The sequence below is a fragment of the Chlorocebus sabaeus genome, chromosome 1 (genome assembly GCF_047675955.1).
Source record: "Chlorocebus sabaeus isolate Y175 chromosome 1, mChlSab1.0.hap1, whole genome shotgun sequence".
NCBI classification, from domain to species: domain Eukaryota; kingdom Metazoa; phylum Chordata; class Mammalia; order Primates; family Cercopithecidae; genus Chlorocebus; species Chlorocebus sabaeus.
The window spans coordinates 38,539,830-38,560,697 of record NC_132904.1 but is presented as its reverse complement, the minus strand read 5'-3'; the positions used below and the strand labels follow the sequence as shown (position 1 = coordinate 38,560,697).

The following is a 20,868-nucleotide window of genomic DNA, read 5'->3' as shown; positions in this document are numbered from 1 at the left end:
CTTTATAATGGGATGTTTTTTAGTAGGGAGGATTTCTGTCAGTATCACAAATAACCAGTGAGTGTCGCTGTTCTAACACAGACAAACACTTGTGGGCCTGTCATATAATGATCAACAACATTCTTGCATAAGCCATAAGCACTTGTAATTATGCGGAACACAGGCAGTGGGCTGAACGAATCAAGGGTCCTCTTAATCCACCCACATTAGCTAATGTAGACATTTCAGACAGATTTACTGGTGCCTTTTTATTGTCACTAGTCTACTTTAGTTTTCCAAGATGATAATTCTTTTTGTTCTCCCTTCAAAATAAAAGACTGCTCATTTTCCCCAAAATGCTCTTCCTACAACTCAACTTGTATAGTTTGTAAACAACTTTTTCTCTTGATTTCAATCATTCATTCAGTGGGTTACTGCTACAAAGGAAAATGCAATAAATCTGAGTATCCGTCTGTACCAAGTTTCCTTCTAAGAACTCCATGTGTATCATTTCTTTTAACACCACAACAATGCAATGAGAGAGTCATTATTCGTGCCATTGTTTATATCAGGGAAAGGAGGCTGAGGAAGTTAACTTGACTCTGGGTGACATAATCAGTAAGTAACATATCTGACATGAGAAGCCAAGACCATCTGACACCACAGCCCCATTCTTTCCACTACACCCTCCTTCCTATCTGCAGGTGGTGCCTGCAAAAACGAGGATCATGGAAACTAGTATCTCAATCCTTAAACATGTTGGGATTTCAACAGAATCAGTAGATAACATTTTTATCTTCTCTGTCAGGATTCTCAGAAAATATTTGAGAAAAAGAATGCTAGAAGTAGAGACAGAGATCAAAATGTCAATTGTGAATTGATGTAAGCTGGAAAATAGGACTTAGATATGTGGCCAAAGGAGCTTGCCCAAATTTCTCTCCTCATTCTCAATCTAATAGCTACCCACCCAGTAACTGGCACAACCAGGGGATCCCAGGGCACCCCACACAGGGATGGATCACATACCATGTGACAGGAGAGAGAAAACAGGCCAAAATGGAGAGGAAAAAAGAAATTGCTGAACCAATCTTTCCTAGACATTTTTTAAGCTAAAAAAATCACATAATCCAGATAAACTAGAATTTTTCCCCAACAGAAGTCCCTACACATGGAAGTATGAGGGGTATGGAATAACTGTTCACCGAAAGAGTTGTGTTTTCAACATTTGCAATGCCAAGCAGGATTATTTCAGGCCTTGTAGGGCTTGTTTTCATATAATTATTCTGAGTAATTAACCTTTTACTCTGAGTAAAGCGGGACTTCACTGAATGAAGGAAGCCCTTTAAACAAAGGAGTTGTATTACCTGAATTTCATGTTAATATCACCTGACACATGTCTACTCATTTCCAAACCCAAACCTACCATCATTTTGGGCAATGGAGACAGATCATTTGTCTTTGGCAAGACCAAGATCATTTAGGAGATGTATGATAGATAGTGGCAGTGGAGATGGTGAGAAGTCATGGTTAGATTTCGGACATATTTGAAAGTAGATTGAATGAGGGTTATGAGATAAAAAGAGTCAAGATTTTTGGCCCCAAGCTTTTCTCCATCAATTGAAATGACAAAATAATGACTGAATATGGTCTGGCAGCGAAGATCAGAGAGATCGTTTGGGAATGTTGAGTTTGGACTTGATTCTTTCAGACCAATGGAAATGTGAAGAAGACATACATGTAGTCTAAATCCCTGGAGTGAGAAAGAGAGATCTGGACTGAAGGTGTACATTTAGGAAGTATCATTCTACAGATGATATATAAAACCATGAGACAGGATGAAATTAGCAGGCATAAGAGAGAAGAGTGTAAGGTTTGAGGTCTCTGGGGTTTTGCAAAGTTAAAAGGTTAAGAAAGAGAAGAATGACAATGGAGGCTGAAAAGGAGCAGTTAGTGAGGCTGGAGAAGAATCAAGACAGTGAAGTATTCTGAAAGCTAAGTGGGGGCAGTGAGTGTATCAAGGAGGAAAGTGTGATTAATTATATACCACGGCGCTGATATATCAAAGAAGCTGAAGGTTAAGAATTCATCAATGACTTTGGTGAAGAAGAGGTCACTGGTAATTTTGACAGTCTTAGTGAAGTGATAAGAAGAAAACAAATAAATACTGTAAAGAATTTTAGAAAAATGAATTTGAAATAGTACATTTTGGTTCTAACTTTATCTGCTTTTGTGGACTAGTGGAGCAAAAGGCAACAAATAAGTTGAGAAGAAGCAACCAGGAAAACTGGAGTTGAGAGAGATTGCCTCCCCACCCCCCCCTTTTTTTTTTTTTAGGGATTAGAAGATCTGTTTGTATAGTGATGATAAATGTCAACTAGAGTTGGGAGGCGGAGGCTGGCATGCTTATATGTGATGATAATTATCAACTAGAATGGCAGTGGGTACAGGGACTGGACCTGATTCTGTAGGGAGAGAGCATGTATGGAGAATTATTGGACTGTTATCCCGAAGTAGGGGTGGGGGATAGAAACTACTCCATACGTGGAAGAGATGACCTTTGTTGGAATACAGTCCGTTTATCTAGACTATCAGTCAGGAAGGCAGAATATATGATCATACAGTTGCCAATAAGTGGGTGGGAGCTGTGGAAGTTTTCTTCACATTGATTCAATCTTCTCAGTGAAATAGGAAGCCAAATTATCAGCTAAGAGTGAGATATAGGGAGGAGGTGTTGGAAGACATGGTTTGAAATGAAGGAATAAAATATGAAGTAGTCTTCTAGGAGAGTGGGAGAATAACTGGACCTGGCAAACATATTTTGACTGCTGGGCACCATTAAACCCTCATGTGGGGTTATTATCAGGAATTTGAGGAAGACCAGTCTGTATGTTGGCATGTTTTTGCCTTCATTTGTGGTTTAATTGCACAGATATGAATATGGAGGAAGTGTGATGACCATGCGAGCACGCGCGCACACACACACACACAGAGACACACACACACAGACACACACACACAGACACACACACAGACACACACACAGACACACACCTTACTTTTAAAAACAAGTTGTTTTAAATCTTCCCTATGCTATTTTTGTTTTCCTTTTAGCTCCGTCTTTCTCTCTCTCTCTCTCTCATTAGCTCTCCTTCTCTCTCTCGACATTTGACCTCCATTTTATAGCACACACCAACTAAATAACCAAGTATGTAAGAATTGAAAATTATTTTAGAGATCAGTCTCATTCTCCTCATTATAGATGGGGAGACTAAAGACCAGCTAAAAGGGATTGGCCCAGATTTTGGCAGTCACATAGGAACAAACTGCTAGGGGTTTCCCTTATAGATATGCGTCTGTGGAACAGGTGTATAGAAAAAGTATATGCTAATTCTTAGAAGATGCTCAACTTAAATTATCTTATATATTCAATAACTCAGTTGAAGCAAAATAACCTAACCCTGAATAATATACCTTATACATATTCTTGTTAGGATAATGTCACTACTGTTGCCTGGTTACTTTTCTTTCTTGCTTGCTTGCTTGCTTGCTTGCTTGTTTTCTTGCTTGCTTTCTTGCTTGCTTTTTTTCTCTCTCTCCTTCCTTCCTTCCTTCCTTCCTTCCTTCCTTCCTTCCTTCCTTCCTTCCTTCCTTCCTTCCTTCCTTCCTTCCTTCTTTTTTCATGGAGTCTCACTCTCTTGCCCAGGCTGAAGTGTAGTGGCGCAATTTCCACCTACTGAAACCTCCACCTCCTGGGTTCAATTGATTCTCATGCCTCAGCCTACCAAGTAGCTGGGATTACAGGCACCCACCACCACGCCCAGCTAATTTTTGTATTTTTAGTAGACACCGGGTTTCACCATGTTGGTCAGGCTTGTCTCGAACTCCTGACCTCATGATCCACCCGCTTCATGTGGCCTTCCAAAGTGCTGGGATTACAGGTATGAGCCACCACACCCAGCCTCTTCACTTTCTTAATTGCCTCTTCATAATGTATTTCGTAAACTATGGCAACCCCAGAATGACAGATTGTTACCACTGTCATTGGTTTTCTAATTTCCGTTTGGAATTTAAAAACCAAATACCTGAATTGTTGTCCTAATTCTGACATTGCCTATTTATAGCCTTGGTTAGGTAATTGAGCTTTCTGAGTCTCTGGTTTCCTTGCTTATTAAATGAGAAAAATGGACTAGATATGCAGTTAAAATAATTGTAAAATAGCAGCATAAATGAAACTGAAGTACTTTTATTTCAACAAGGGCTGGTGCATCCAGTTGGCCACTCATTGAACACCTTTGTACTGTTTTAGGTTTCTTTCAGACAGCTGCATGGAATTCAAGTGCTCCAAGGATTACAATTCTTAAAAGTAGCATGGAAGATCTAATATTTCTTCCAGCTCTGTCACTCCATAGACACATTATGTTATGTAGAGGAGTGGAGGCATTGAGAGATACAGAAGGAAAAAGAGAGACAGAGAATGAAAAATGAATGGTAACTTCAGGTAAAAGATTCTTACATACCTACAGTTGCAAAAACCCTTAAATGCCTCATATGATAAAGTGTTTTATTTCTTCCATCCCTATTGTCACAAAAACCTTTAATTACCTTATAGAACAGATTGTTTTATACCTACCCCCATTGATGTAATCTCAAAAGACAAGTAGGCTCAGAGTGAAAGTACAGACCTTTACTGTATTATCTCATTTCTAAGCCCCATCACATATAGACCTGCATGTTTTAGAAGAGCATTTAGGGTTAAAAATGATAGAAAGTTACTAATATCACAAATTGCAAAGTAGGCAAGAGACTGATGATGCATCCCTGCCAAGCTACAGGTACTAGGCAGAGGCTGTGAAGGTACCTGCCAAGATTCAGTCAGTCTTCCAGTCATCATGTGGTATCTGTCTCATATAATTTCCTATACATAAACTGAATTTTATCTGGTTCTTTGGAGAAGTAAGGAGAATAGCTCATTCCTAAAAAGTGGTTAGTGCATGAGAGTTTATTTAAAAAAAAAAAATTGATGGCCAGGCGCGATTGCTCACACCTGTAATCCCAGGACTTTGGGAGGCCAAGGCAGTTGGATCATGAGGTCAAGAAATCGAGAACATCCTGGCCAACAATGGTGAAACCCAGTCTCTACTAAAATTACAAAAATTAGCTGGGTGTGGTGGCGCATGCCTGTAATCCTGGCACTTTGGGAGGCCGAGGCAGGCAGATCTCGAGGTCAGGAGTTTGAGACCAGCCTGGCCAACACAGTAAAACCCGCCTCTACTAAAAATACAAAAATTAGCCAGGCGTGGTGGCGCATATCTCTAGTCCCAGCTACTCGGGAAGATGAGGCAGGAGAATCGTTTGAACCCTGGAGGCAGAGGTTGCAGTAAGCTGAGATTGCGTCATTGCACTCCAGCCTGGGCAACAAGAGCGAAACTCTGTCTCAAAATAATAAATAAATAAATGGTCTCTTTTTTAATGTCCTCCAGATGTAGTTAATAATTTAACGAGGGGCTGGGTGCCATGGCTTACGCCTGTAATCCCAACACTTTCGGAGGCCGAGGCAGGCGGATCACCTGAGGTCAGGAGTTTGAGACCAGCCTGGCCAATATGGTGAAAAGTCTCTACTAAAAATTTAAATATCTCTACTAAAACTGCAAAAATTAGCCAGACATGGTGGGACACACCTGTAGTCCCAGCTACTCAGGAGGCTGAGGCAGGAGAATCACTTGAATCCAGGAGGTGGAGATTGCAATGAGCCGAGATGGCATCATTGCACTCTAGCCTAGGCAACAAGAGCGAAACTCCGTCTCTAAATAATAATAATAATAATAATAATAACAATTTAATGAAAAAGACAAGATTATTTAGTTCTGTTCACCATCATGATTGAATTGCACTATGTGTTTTCAGCTTTCTTATAATTATGCCTTTTCTGCATTTGTCTAGGGTTCTGTAAACAGGCTTCTCTAACCCCATTTTCCTCTCAAAAAGTCTTTGTCTATTCTGATTTTACACTTTCACTCATTATTTCTCACACCTGAAGTTACCTTGTAAATTTCCCTGGTCTACTCAAATCCTTCTACTTTTGGAGTTCAGCTTGCTTTCAATCTTTAACTGAAGATATTTAGTTCAAATTTATTATGGTTTTTCCGAACATCTGGTCTTAGTCTACTCAAAATCATTTTATCTGTTTTATCATGTTGATGGCACAATTGGCAAATCTAAATATCTTTCTCCAAAAACACAAAAGTGTTAGACAAGAAAAAACAATGAAGAGACCTGGATTCAAGTTTTCTCTCTGTGACTTCCAAGTTGCACATCTCCTAATAAGCCCTTTACACATACTGGGTCTCAGTTTGCTTATCTGTGAAATAAGGACTGGATTAAATAGTCCTCAAGGTTCCTTCCAGTTTATGTTCTATAAACTGATATTTAAGGGCATTTCATACAATTTAGTACAGAATGCACTCAACCATTATAAAATACACTCTACTATTATAAATGAAGTAGACTGTACATCATTATTCATTTATCTGTCAAACAAGTTTATACTCTTGTAAAAGTATTTAAGCTGATATTTTACAGAATATTTTTTCTATTATTACATAAAACTAATTTTATTCAATTGGCAGGCTACTTAAAAGGTGAGGTTAACTATTTCACATATCAATTGAATAAGCTTAGGCAACTTATATTAAAATGAAAACAAAACCTTGTTAAATACAAGGTACTTTGTCAAACATTTAGGAACAGGGAAAAGGATACAGAAATGAATTCAAAGATATGGTATCTACCATTAAAGAACTGATCGTCTAATGAGGGAGGCATAGAAATAAAGGAATTGCTATATTTATGGGCATAAAAAGTTGTTGATTGCTACCACTTGCTGAATACTTACTATGAACCAGGATCTATCCCAGGGATTTAACATACACAAAAGCTAGATAGCCTGCGCACTTTTTCATTTTTACAACATTTCAAGGTAGTTCTTCTTATTACTTCTACTTTGTAGGAGAAAAAAAAACTGAGGTCAGAGTTTTTAATCTCCCCAAGTTCATATAGTTAGAGTGATGGGAATGTAGTCTTTCCACTACCATTATTTCAGGATTGCATACATTTCTGTAGAAAGGCTTTTTTAATAGGAAGGACTGTTCCTAAGTGGAGGTGTCACTTAAAAAGTTGTCTTTCTAAGAGTTGAATCACAAGAGCAGACTTTCCATTGACTTGTTAGATAAAGAAGGCATTCTAGACACAGACAACAGGCTGAGCAGAGGTTAGAAAGGACAGGTTATGCTCAATAATTCCGGTGATTTAGCATGCCTACAAAAAAGATCAGAGTGAGCAAAGGAAAAGGTTCAGCCTCCGAATTTGGGTGGGTAGAATATTAGAAGAGTGTGTTACCCACCCTAGGAAAATGTAATTGGAAAATCTGTCCATTCTAAGCTGTTTCAAAGATGACAGCTAAATCAGCTTGCATAACAGTGAATAGAACCTACCCACCTGCTTAGTTTCTAATGCAATTTACTGAAAATTGTATCTTCCTACACACTTCTTCAGAACTGATTTGACCTATACCAGATAGTAGTTCTACTGCAGCTATAGTCAACATGAAAAGCTCTTCTTTTCCATGATAATTTTCTACTCTCTTTCTGGTCTACTGAGTTTCTGAGCAATTTTTATTTTGCTCTTTTGTTCTCTCTCACAGGCCTGCAAAAGTTGTGCTTGTCTCATCGTGGGCTTGAGAAGAGTGTGTGGGCTGCCAAAGGCACATATAATGAAGGTGAGTCTTGAGGATGGTGTTTCAAGAGCTCCCTCCAACTCTGTTCTTCAATATAATGTGGTAGCAACTCCAGAGCCTTTATGGGGGGTGAAAATTTAACACAAATTTAGTCTCATGTTAATAATTACCATATGTGACATTTAGCTCATCATGCACTTTGCAAAGCATATTCACATATGTAATATATTTTTATCCTAAGCTTCTAATAAAAATGCATTTACTTATAAATGTCTCGTACAAAAGCTCACATACAAAAACATTTGCACCATTTAAGAAAGTATTTACATTCCAAAATAACTTTGCAATCTCAGTAAGCATTAGTAAATTAATCAGCAAAAGGCCTCACACAAATCATTTGATATATACATACTTACATTACTTTTTAAAAAGGTATTTAATGTAGATTTTAATATGATAATCATTTATATACACGCACACATAGCTACATATATAAAATAGCAAACAGCCCTAAAATCCTTGAATAGTTAGCAATAAACCAACTATAATAGATGAAATCAGATAAATGCAAAATGTACTTAGCAGTCAACTCCTTTTTGAGGCCCAATTATCAAGAGAGAGAGCAATTCTATTGGTCAACCAACTGATTGGTTATTGGTTAACTGAGTTAATTAATTACATTATCAGGGTTAGATGGAGAATAGATCACTCAGAAGGTAGCTATTCGCATGAGAAAACATAAAATAGAGAGTAAAATATTGGCCATAGTTGTTGGAGAATTTTTCATAGAAGAGTTTACTTTACTCCAAGAGTTCCTTCTGCCTGAACACCAAATTGAGAGGTGTACATTGGACTACCATAGCTTAATGCTATTAACTTTTTTAATCATATGACTGACTTACCTTTCCTTGATTCTGGAGTCGGCAGAAATCTCGGGTTTAACATGTTTTCTAGTCTGCACTCATGTGTGTGTAGTGTGAATATGTATGTTTTGGAAATCTATGTGCTACATAGACACTATAACTGCCAGTCCCCACAGCAGTACTATTTTTCATGACATAAGAATAATTTTATTAGTATTATATTGATATTATAGTACATTCTGTGGACTTGTTTACCATGAGTCCACCTTAGGAAAAGCTTCTGCTTCCTTCTGCCAAAGTCAGATTTCTGAGACGGTAAGTGAAGATCAATCTCTCACCATACACAGGGTAAAAGCCACCTTGGGATGCCTCCAAGCAACTAGTAAGCTAGATTTTCTCTGGCATAAACTTTACTATTATCTTTTTTCTTTACTATTTTATCCCTCATTGCTTTGCCCATAAATGTCTTTCTCATATTAAATAATGTGTAGAGGTCATTATCAGAAGTTTCTTCATACTCAAAGAAAGGTGGGTTATGGAATGGAAATTAGAAAGGAGAAATGGGAAATCAGTGAAGTGAGTAAAAGCAGATTCTGGGATAACATTAAGAACAATAAGAATATTCAAAGAAATTGGTATTTATGAAATTATTCTTATGTGTCAGGTACTGTGTTTGGTTCATTGACTAAGTCTATTGTGTGGATTTGACTGTTCTCAACAACTCTATGAGGCCAGTGCTACTACTAAGATTAGGTGAATGAGGACTAGACATGTGAAGTAATGAGTAACTAATGTTCTAGCTACTTCTGCCCTCCTGAAGGCCTGAACGGGACTTGAATCCACATCTGTCTCCTGAAGAGACAGAGCTTTTCATGATTCACAGATATTGGCATGAGCCTTGAAACTAGTGAAATATAAAATTCCCACTGACTATGAAATTTAGGATTAGAATTGTAGGAAAGGAGTATTTTTACGTTGTCTCCAGACCTGTCCTAGAAAATGTATGCTAACATGATAGGTCACCCAACTTCTGTGTGTAGGTGAAGATATTACTAGAGAGGAGAAGGATAAGTTGCTACGCAGCTCTAAGTTGATTTTTCAAAAACAATTCACAGTTTTACAGAGGTCCTTAGTTTTATTGTAAGTCCATGACTGCTGTGTACAGCAGAGCACCAATTACCTCCTGTACTCTGATATGTCTTTCTGTCTTAATTTAAGCCAAATGTTTAACTGCTGGGAGATTCATGTGAGTTTCCTAGGGAATTGGTTCATATTTCCCTCTTAATTGATTAAAAGCTTTCTCTTATTTAACATAGATCTTATTTTCATGAACATTGTAAATAATTAAATATCAAGTAAATATACTATTCCATCATTTGTTTTGGAAATTGTTTCAATTAATTCCAAATTCTTCAGAGAGAGTGTACTTTAATCTTAATTGTTTCAGATCAGTTGTTCCTATTACCGTTTTGCTCTTATAATGCAACCTAGAAAGATCCAGTCTTCACACAAGTCATTTTATTCCTTGGATAAAAGGTGAGTACCTAGCATATCAATGCAAAATATATTTTGTACCTAGACTATCAGTACAAAATATGTTCAACAGAGTGTCTTATTAGGACATGTGTCCATTCACTCATTCATTTATTGCACCATTGTTGGGAATCTTTCTTGTAACAGACACTGAGCAAGGTGTGAGAGTACATGAAAAGGCTCTGAAAAGAACATTGGATTCAAAATTAGAAGAATCAATATTGAATTAGGCACAGTAACATAATTTCTTTGAGCCTCTTAATTTTTATTAGGAAAATACAGGTGATAGGCCGGGCATGGTGGCTCATGCCTGTAATCCCAGCACTTTGGGAGGCCGCGGTGGGTGAATCACAAGGTCAATAGATCGAGACCATTCTGGCCAACATGATGAAATCCCATCTCTACTAAAAACACAAAAAATTAGCTGGGTGTGGTGGTGCGTGCCTATAGTCCTAGCTACTTGGGAGACTGAGGCAGGAAAATTGCTTGAACTCAGGAGATGGAGGTTGCAGTAAGCCGAGATCATCCCACTGCACTCCAGCCTGGCGATGAAACAAGACTCTATTTCAAAAAAAAAAAAAAAAAAAAAAAAAAGAAAGAAAAAGAAAAGAAAAAGGAAAAAGAAAGAAAAATACAAGTGATAATACATAGTTCACAAACTTAGATTGTGCATGAGTACTGGAAGAATTATTGAATTAGAAAACAACTTGTTAAATGCTATATAAACGTATACTTTTTGTGATTACATTATAACAAAGTCAATATTTAAATGAAATTAAATATTATAATAAATTATAATAAAAAGAGTGCATTATAAAGAAAGAGATAGAGACAGAAGTGAGCATGACTGCCAGGGTTTTTTCTCAACATGAAAAGTTCAGTAGAAGAAAAATGCATAAGTGCTTATAATAAAAGGCAATATATCTTTGTCCCCAGACAGAAATACAGTGTTGTGAGCCCACAATGGTGAGATAGTTTCATTTCAATGTGGCAAATTCAGTAAGGCCTTATCAAGAGAGTAGCCTTTATATCAGGCCTTGAAATGGAAATTGCTCGCTAACATGTCATGTGAGACATGTTATAAGACAGCTAAGAAGAGGGGTTATAGAGCTATTACTTATAAGACAGCTGAGAAGAGGGGTTATAGAGCTATTACTGCACAGCAGTCATCTTCCTGGACTTTTGAGTCAGATTATCTGTGTTCAAATCTTAGTTATGCATTTTCCAACTGCATGATTTTACGTATGTTACTTAATTCAACTCTTTCCCAATTTCCTCATTTATAAATTTGTGATAACATTGCTGACGTTATAAAGATAGTATTAGGCCTGAGGTAAGTGCTTAACATGCTAAAAATCTCACTAAATATTAGTTGCTGTTATTCTTCTCATTACTGCTTTTTCATTGTAAATGGGGCAATACACAAAATTCCTCTGGCCAAAAATGGATTGAGGAGGCTGCTGTGGAGAGATGTGAGGCAGTGCCCTATGATTATAAGTGAGAAAGGCAAGTCAGCCAACCTTCCCCTCCTTTTTCTTTCTTTGTCTTCTTCTGTGTATTAGTTTCTAGAACTCAGTTTGTCTGGAGCCTCTTGCTGTCATCCCACTCTGTTGGGTAAAGATATTGGTCCTTCCTCTCTGAGACTCCAGGGTCTCAGGGCTCAGGAAACATAATAAATATGTGAAATAAATGATAAATTGATTCAAGTCATATTAGTAATGACTTAATGGGTTTTCTCTTCTATTTTCAACAAGAGGTGTTCAGTAAATGTGAGTTAAAGAAGCAAGGTATAAAGACTTTGTCTGGGTAATCTAATCAACCTCCCAAACTGAAAATCATGCTCCATTAATATAGAGCCTTCTCCTTCATCATCAAGCCATTCAGCATTGTATAATTATGTACAGTTGATAAGTTATATCCTGTTATTGCTGGGTTTAATCCCAATAGTTTTATGAGTAAATATTATTGTTTTTATTTTATATGTAATATTTGTTTTCTTTTCATAAATCCTAGGTAGGTCTATATTATGTATATTCTCAGAAAAAAAATAGCTGTAGATGATTACATCTATGTATGGCATTCAGATGAAGAGCAATTCATCTTTTTTTCTATCAGTCCAAAAATATCTATGTATTATCTATTATTTCCTATCTAATTATCAGTCCACAAAAATCCACTTCAGATGAGCAGCTCACAATCCATCCTCTTTTTCTAGACTCCAGTGACTTTCCCTCAATTCTCCTCAGTTTTTCTAATCTTCTGCTCTCCACCTTGTTTCTGGCAGCACTCTAAAAGTCTCTGCTGCAAGTTGCTGGAGGGAGATTTACCCGAAGCTCAGAAAATCTAATGCTCTCAGGGTCTAGGCAGAACATGTGGGTGAATTAGGCAGGCAGAACATGCTATCTCGTGCGGAAGAATAAATATAATTAACCATCAACTTTAGGAGAAGTATAATGAACTAGAGATAAAATTAGGAAGAATTAACTGTTCAGCTCCACTTGATCGTTGACAAGTGGGAATGAAGTTTCACTTTTAAGAGATGTTCTTTTTTCAAGAGAAATTGCAAATCTGAATCTATCTATCTATCTATCTATCTATCTATCTATCTACCTACCTACCTAACTACCTACCTACCTACCTACCTATCTCACTTTAGAGTATTGGATATGCTTTCGAATCCTTTAAAGAAATATTCCGTAGACCCAATAAGACAACCCAAAACCCAGATTTGTCTCATGTTCATCAACTTAAAACCGCTGCCTTATAACCTTAAAATGTTTGATAGAGGGCAAGTTAAACAAAACATAGCCCTATTAATATTAACTCTACCTCATAGAGTAACTGATTAATTATGCCAACAAAGAGCGTCTGCACTCTTTCACTAAAGACCTTTCCTCTGCACTGGGGTTAAGTGTGAGAACAGAGGGGTAAATAGGAAACAGAACTATCTCCTGCTACACACAAATGAGGTACCTGTGGCTGCATATTTACTCTAGATGTGGTTCGCAAAGTTCCTAGTTGACCAGAGACAATCCTGGTTTATGCCTGCGGGCCCATTCAGTGTAATAATTAATAGCAATCCCTTTCATGTTCAAAGGTATGCCTGTTAGGAAAATAAATTTTAAAGTAACACTAGTTCTGGGTAGCACAACTGTCTTAGCTAGTCTCAGTGGGAAATAACATGGATGCAGAGGGACAGGTAAAAAATTGATAGGTGTTATATGAGATAAACTGTTACAGAGTTCAGACTCAAGGTCAGGTTCGCTGACTCAGAATGCTTTCCACAATCCAGGCTGTTTTAAAATGTATATAAAGAGCTGGCAGAAACTACCATCAGAGTGAACAGGCAATCTACAGAATGGGAGAAAATTTTTGCAATCTATCCATCTGACAAAGGGCTAATATCCAGAATCTACAAGGAACTTAAACAAATTTACAAAAACTAAAAATAAAACAAACAACCCCAGCCAAAAATGGGCAAAGGATATGAACAGACACTTCTCAAAAGAAGACATTTATGGGGCCAACAAACATATGAAAAAATGCTCATCATCACTGGTCATTAGTGAAATGCAAATCAAAACCACATGAGATACCATCTTAGGCCAGTTAGAATGGTGATCATTAAAAAGTCTGGAAACACCAGATGCTGGAGAGGATGTGGAGACATAGGAACACTTTTACACTCTTGGTGGAAGTGTAAATTAGTTCAACCATTGGGGAAGACAGTGTGGCGATTCCTCAAGGATCTAGAACCAGAAATACCATTTGACCCAGCAATCCCATTACTGGGTATATACCCAAAGGATTATAAATCATTTTACTATAAAGATACACGCACACATACGTTTATTGCAGCACTGTTTACAATGGTGAAGATTTGGAACCAACCCAAATGCCCATCAATGATAGAATGGATAAATGAAATGTGGCACATGTACACCACTGAATACTATGCAACCATAAAAAAGGATGAGTTCATGTCCTTTGCAGGCACATGGATGAAGCTGGAAACCATCATTCTCAGCAAACACACACAAGAACAGAAAACCAAACACCACATGTTCTCACTCATAAGTGCTAGTTGAACAATGAGAACACATGGACACAGGGAGGGGAACATCACACGCTGGGGCCTGTTGGGAGATTGGGGGCTAGGGGAGGGATAGCATTAGGAGAAATACCTAATGTAGGTAACAGGTTGATTGGTGCTGCAAACCACCACGGCACATGTATAACTATGTAACAAACTTGCACATTCTGCACATGTACCCCGGAACTTAAAGTGTAATTAAAAATGTATATTAAGCCTGAGAGACCTATTTTACAGACATTAGAACCAAGGCTGAGAGAAATACAATGTACTCAGGCACATTCCACAGCAATTAACAGAATGTAATTTTAACTAAGGTCTTCTGAGGTCATGACTGCATACTTTCCCAGCTGCATCCCTGTTTGGAAACCAAAGACTAAGCATTATGCTGTATAGAACAATCACCACCTGAAAGGTACAATTTGGTGATGCATCTGTTAAAAGAAATAGAAACTGAGAATAGGACTAATCGGTAGGGAGACACGACTGACAGCATAAAAGAATTAGAGAACAAGTCATGGTTCTATATAATTAAGTGCTAAATTATTTAGTAAGGATAAAGAAGTTCGGAAGAGACGTTGTGTGGGTTGGTTTATTCAGAGGAGAGACGACACATCAACTGGTCCTTGGAGAACTTGTATGATGAGCATCAGGCGGAGAACTTTCCAAAAAGAGGAAACAAAATGAGGTATTTTGGGTTATTTTTATGAGGCACACCTAGCAGTATATTTTGACCCAATTTGAGGGTTCCTACTGAGGAATGTGGATAAATTACGTTGGGCTAAATGTATAAGAATTTTTTAAAATGCTTAGTTTTGTTTTACCCATACATACACATAATTTTACACAAATGCATATATGTGGCAATACATCTTCTCTTGAATATATAGTTGTTTTCTTCCCCCAGCCCTTTGTACTTTTTTCTGAGACAGGGTCTCACTCTATTGCCCAGACTGGAGTGGAATGGCAGGACCATGGCTCACTGTAGCCTCAACCTCCAGCCTCACATGACCCTCCCACCTCAGCCTCCCACGTGGCTGGAACTACAGATGTGTGCCACTACTTCCAGATAACATTATTATTATTATCATCATTATTATTATTTTGTAGAGACAGGTTCTTTTTATGATGCCAGGGATAGTCTGGAACTTCTGGACTCAAGTGATCCTCCCACCTCGGCCTCCCAAAGTGCTAGGATTACAGGCGTGAGCCACTTTTTCCCTTTTTTGACTCCCCCTTTTCCCTCTCTTCTTCCATCCTCCCATCTTAAGCTGCCCACCCAAGTTAATAACCTAGTATGTAACTTTCTATATGTTTTCTACCTCCTCAAATAATTGGATAGACTTCAATTATTTAGGATAACTGAAGGATTATCAATTATCCTAGGATAATTCTAGTAGGATAAACCATCATTAACTATATTGTTGGGTATTAATTTTGTCTCCATTTTTTTGCTGCCAAGAAAAATGATGCAATAAACACCTTGACATATGGGTCATTACTTACGGCTGCTTTGTTTGTATGGCATAGATATCCAGGAGATGGATTATTGGTTAACATTGTCTCTAACACCTTACAGCTCCAAATCAATGTATGATAAAACGCCTTTGTTAACATATCCTATAAAAATAGGTATCAGGGCTCCTTTTCATTTTTACTAATGAGAAAAGCTTTTAAAGATACCTTATTTTAATTTATATTTCTAAAACTTCCAGAGAAAAAAATTTTACCACTTTAAATTATTTATTTTTGATTAGAATTTGACAATGTTTTTAAAATGCTTTATTTCTTAAAAATATTTCTTTCTATTTTATTTTTATCAATTAATGTACAATCAAGGGAGCAGAATGAGAACTATTTTAAGTCTTGTAGAAGAAGGGCTTTAGAACTAAGAACTTACCCAGTTGTAAGATTCGTGAGACAATGAGAATCCAAAAGGGAAAGCAGGAGGATCAGAGAAATGTCATGAACCAGTCCTTCTTAAACACTGGTGTGGCAGACAAATCAGAGCTTCCAGGGAATCTGGAGTGAGATTATGATGCAGTACTGATGGGACAGTCTATGGGCAAGCTATTGCCTCTCTACCTCCTGCTGGGCTGGAATTCCTATAGAGAAAAAGACCTGGATACAGTGCTGGGAAGAACAAGTTCTGGCTACAATCTATCTTCATCTCTCATGTTACTAGTCTTAGTCTCCAATCACTCCTAAACAAAATGACCTTCAGAGTATAATGTCTGCTGCATCCCTTCAGCTTCCCAAGTCTTGTGCAAATTCTCTTTTGATTAGCTTTAACCTGAAACCACAAAGGGAAGGAGATTCTGGAGAACACAGTTATAGTTTAGCAAAGCTGACACATAACAGATATGACAAAGCGCACAAACAATTTTCATAAATGTCCACAAACTACAAAGGTGTTGTAGGCTCTTAAAAACTTCTGTTAAATGAAGTAAACAGAATGTAGAAAGTAATCTAGATCTTTATGTACTTTTTACGACACTCTTTTTAAAAATTTAGATGTATATATTGTTTCCCACTGTATTTTCAATTTATTAATTTCTTAGTTGTCTAATAGTTTACTTTTATATTAAATGCTGTATGGTTTGGTACACAAATATATATGGTGTTATATCTTATTTATAAATTACACTCATACCTTTACATCATGTTTCTGTTTAACATTTTAGTTCTTCTAAAGTGAAATTTTACCTTGATTGATACTAATATTACCAGTTCTGATTACTGTTTTGTTTGCATTTACCTGGAATCACTTTGCCCACTGCTTTATTACCTTGCCTTAAATATTTTTATTTCTTCCAATGTGCATATGTTGATTTGATCTAATTTAGCTCTTTGTATTTTAGTAGAAAACAAAGCATCTGTTTATATTTTGAGTAGTAGCTGATATGTTTGATTATATTCATTCCATCTTGCTTTACACTTTTTACTTCTTTCCCATTGATGACCACATGTTTTCCTTTTCCTTATTGTTCCTGGTTTGATCAAGGTGCAATGTATTTCATTTGTTTTCTCCTAGGACAATGTACTATTCTTTTCTCATTCATTACATAATACTTTTATTTTCTTTGTTCTCATGATCAAATGATTTAAATAAAACTATTTTGTCATCAAGATGCATGCTTCTATTTCCCTCCTACTTGATCCCTCCCCAATAAAAGGAAATCTTAAGAATATTTTCACTCTTTACTTTTTCTTTCTTATCCCTCATCCCCTTGACAGACTTCTGTAACATGTTTACATCCCCTACTCCCAACCACCTGGATTTGTGGAGAGAATTGACAACAAACAGAAATTTATTTAACAGTGTTTCCTTTCTTTTCAATATCATTTTTGGCTCTTATATTAAGCCAAATGGAAAGTGCATTATTATTCCCTTGCACTTAGATAAATAAATAGATACAATTTTGATATGAGTATATTTTACTCAGAAATCTTGGAGTCTGTCTTCTGATTTGTTTTTTGACTAGATTTTTTTCTCATCTATTTTAATAAAACAAGTTCTATAAGCTATATATTCCTCAAATTATTACAAATTATCAAATGTCTTCCTACACTCAAGAATAAATTATGTCTCGTCTAGTCATGTGATTTGGGATGTTTTCATCTTTTATCAGCAATCTAAAGAAGCTATTCTAGCCTCCAGCATGGCAAATAAGAAGTCTGATGTCAGTCTCCTTCCTGTTTCCCTTCATCAATATTTTATTAGTTTCACTTGCAGTCCTATAAAATTCCTTAGTGATCAGGAATTTTACAAGATATGTCAGGATTAGTGTCTTTTCTTAACCTTCTAGTCTATGTTCAAGGAAGCTTTATCTTTATTTCTGAGATTGTTTAATTATTGCTACACTTGCAGTGTTTATTCTTCTTGCTTTTCATAGCATTTTCATTACTCCTACAACAGTGTTCATGGTTCCATTCCTCAAGCTTTTTTATATTTCATCCTATCATTTCTTCTTATACTGTTATTTGGCTGTGTGATGATTCTTACCTTTGATATTCTAGATCACTAATTTGGTTCTAACTATGAATCTTTCCTTCAGTTTATATATCACATTTTTTTTAGCTTAAAAACCATGGTATTTAGCTCCAGAAAATCTTCTTATTACTTGCACTTGAATATAATTGAAGACCTGGTTTTTTATTAATATACTTCTTTTTAAGAACAATTTTAAATTTATAAAAACATTGAGTGTATAATACAGAGAATTCCCATATACCCCTCCCCCTGCACAATTTCCTTTCTTATTAACATCTTAATATATGAACCAGTATACATACATTATCCGTCAGGTATACTATAGTATACTCCTCTAATAGTATTCCTTATGCTTAGAAAGGAATTATCGGTTTTGGGGAGATACACAGAAAGAATGTGCCATTTTCACAGCATATGAAAGGTACATATTATCAATTAGATTTATGGCCATTGATGTTGACTTTAGTTACCTGGCTGAAGTAATGTTTATCAGGTTTCTCTACTGTAAAGCTAATGTTCTTCCTCTTTTCCATACCATACTCATAGGAAGGAAGTCACTGTACCCAGCTCACACTAAGGAATAGGGAGTCATGCTTCTCCTCTTTTAGGGTAGAGTGATTACATCACTTATTTGGAATTGTTCTGCAAAGAACACTTGTCTTTTCTTCCTCATTTATTTAGTCAATTACTTATGTCATTGTGAACTTCATGGATACATATTTTAGACTTCAGGTTATGACACAATATTACTTCATTTATTTTGGTGCCCAAATTTTCTCATCTGTGACCACTGAGACCTCTTTCCATTGGTTTCTGTGACCACTTTGACTGCCTTCATCAATGTCTCTGTGTGTGTTTTTAATCACTTTCTTACTTTCTGGGATTTCAAGATGCTCAAGGCTCAACTGGTATATCCCCTGCCCTAGACCTGAAATCAGCTATTTATCAAAAAAACCCTGGGCCCTTTTACTAGAGAAAGATATCAGAAACCAAAATATGGGGTGCGAGGTGCTATTAGAGTCCTGTTTCTTTTAGGTTCTCTTGAGTACATTTTAAAAAACTATTTAAGGATGAATATCCGCTTTGGCAGTTTTGTTTTACTGTATATACATTCTGATCTGTCTGATTTCCCTATTTCTGACCACTGGAATCCTTTGGATGGATTTTCCCCCAGACATACTGGGATTGTGGGCTTACTGTGGTTGAATATTAAATGACTGAATAAACTGCTTGGGGTGGGTGAATGTAAAGGATCATCTTTTCTTATGGGTCTGTGATTCAGGAGACATTGGTCCTTGTTTAAGAACCTATATTAAGGCCGGGCGCGGTGGCTCAAGCCTGTAATCCCAGCACTTTGGGAGGCCGAGACAGGCGGATCACAAGGTCAGGAGATCGAGACCATCCTGGCTAACACGGTGAAACCCCATCTCTACTAAAAAATACAAAAAACCAGCCGGGCGAGGTGGCGGGCGCCTCTAGTCCCAGCTACTCGGGAGGCTGAGGCAGGAGAATGGCGTGAACCCGGGAGGCGGAGCTTGCAGTGAGCTGAGATCCGGCCACTGCAGTCCAGCCTGGGCGACAGAGCGAGACTTTGTCTTGAAAAAAGAAAAAAAAAGAACCTATATTAGCCATTTCAAAACGCATGAGCTTCCTGTGCTCTCCTAGAGTCAGAGGAAGTACAGACTCAATGTGCCTGCAGAACCAACACTTGAATATGAGAGAATCAAGAATAGAAGAAAATAACTTCCAGAATTATGGAGTAAGGACCTAAAACAATTTCTCTTCCATTAAAGCAAAGAAAATACTGGCAAAAATTGACAAATTAGTTCTTAGAATTCTGGAAGTTAATTCAAAGCTTTCAACAATTCAATGTGTTTATTTAGGAAAAAAAAAAAAAGCTGAATTGTGGTAAGAATAGTACCCTTTGTGGCATTTTAATTTCCCATATTCCCACCTCCGTCTTACCAACTCTGTGATACTCTTGAAAACCAGTAGACTTACAAACACAGTAGCTGTGAAAACTAGCTGCCTAGCAGCACGTGCTCCCTCTCCAGAGAAATGTCATTATTTGACCTGTTAAAGCCACATTCACAAGGTTTATGTTTATCTGATCTGACTCAGAGCTTGGTAGCTAAGAAAAGCCTTATCTTAAGAGTATTTGTCAAAAACAATCAGAGGCAATATTTAATATGGCAGCTGACTGAGGGGGCAACAGCAATTGAGGTAAACAAGAGGCTGACCAAAAAATGTAAAATAAAAATCTGGCGATGAGCTGTTCATAGGGAACTTTGAAAAGTTTTGACATATTTTTGGATATCTAAATAAGCACATAGGTTTGTGGAGCCGGGCATATGCCCAGAAAAGACCCTATCTCTCATTTCAGCTGACCCTGAGACTGTGCAAGCCGGAAGTGAAGGTGTAGGCAAAGTTGTACACTGCCTGCCAGGTGTAACCCAGAATATACACTGAGACCCTTAGCAAGAAGTAGAAGATTTAATCGTATCACAACATTTAAGGAAATCTCTATCAAATTAGCTGACTACTAAGAAATTGCAAGACATGCCAATGACTGGACAACACAAAGCATATACACTTTTAAAAATGAGCCCAAGCCAAAATTCATTATTAAATAAACACTCATCAACCAAGGCAACAACCAAAATCTGTACTAGCC

General features: G+C 37.1%; 1 protein-coding gene across 1 annotated transcript in view; it reads left to right on the top strand.

Moving 5' to 3' along the window:
- The window catches only part of ANO3 (anoctamin 3), a 466,581-nt gene that overhangs the window by 104,464 nt on the left and 341,249 nt on the right, over positions 1–20,868 (top strand). The window contains exon 2 of the mRNA XM_008003915.3: positions 7,679–7,753. Within this exon, the coding sequence (XP_008002106.3) occupies positions 7,679–7,753 (75 nt within the window). The remainder of the gene's footprint in view (positions 1–7,678; positions 7,754–20,868) is intronic.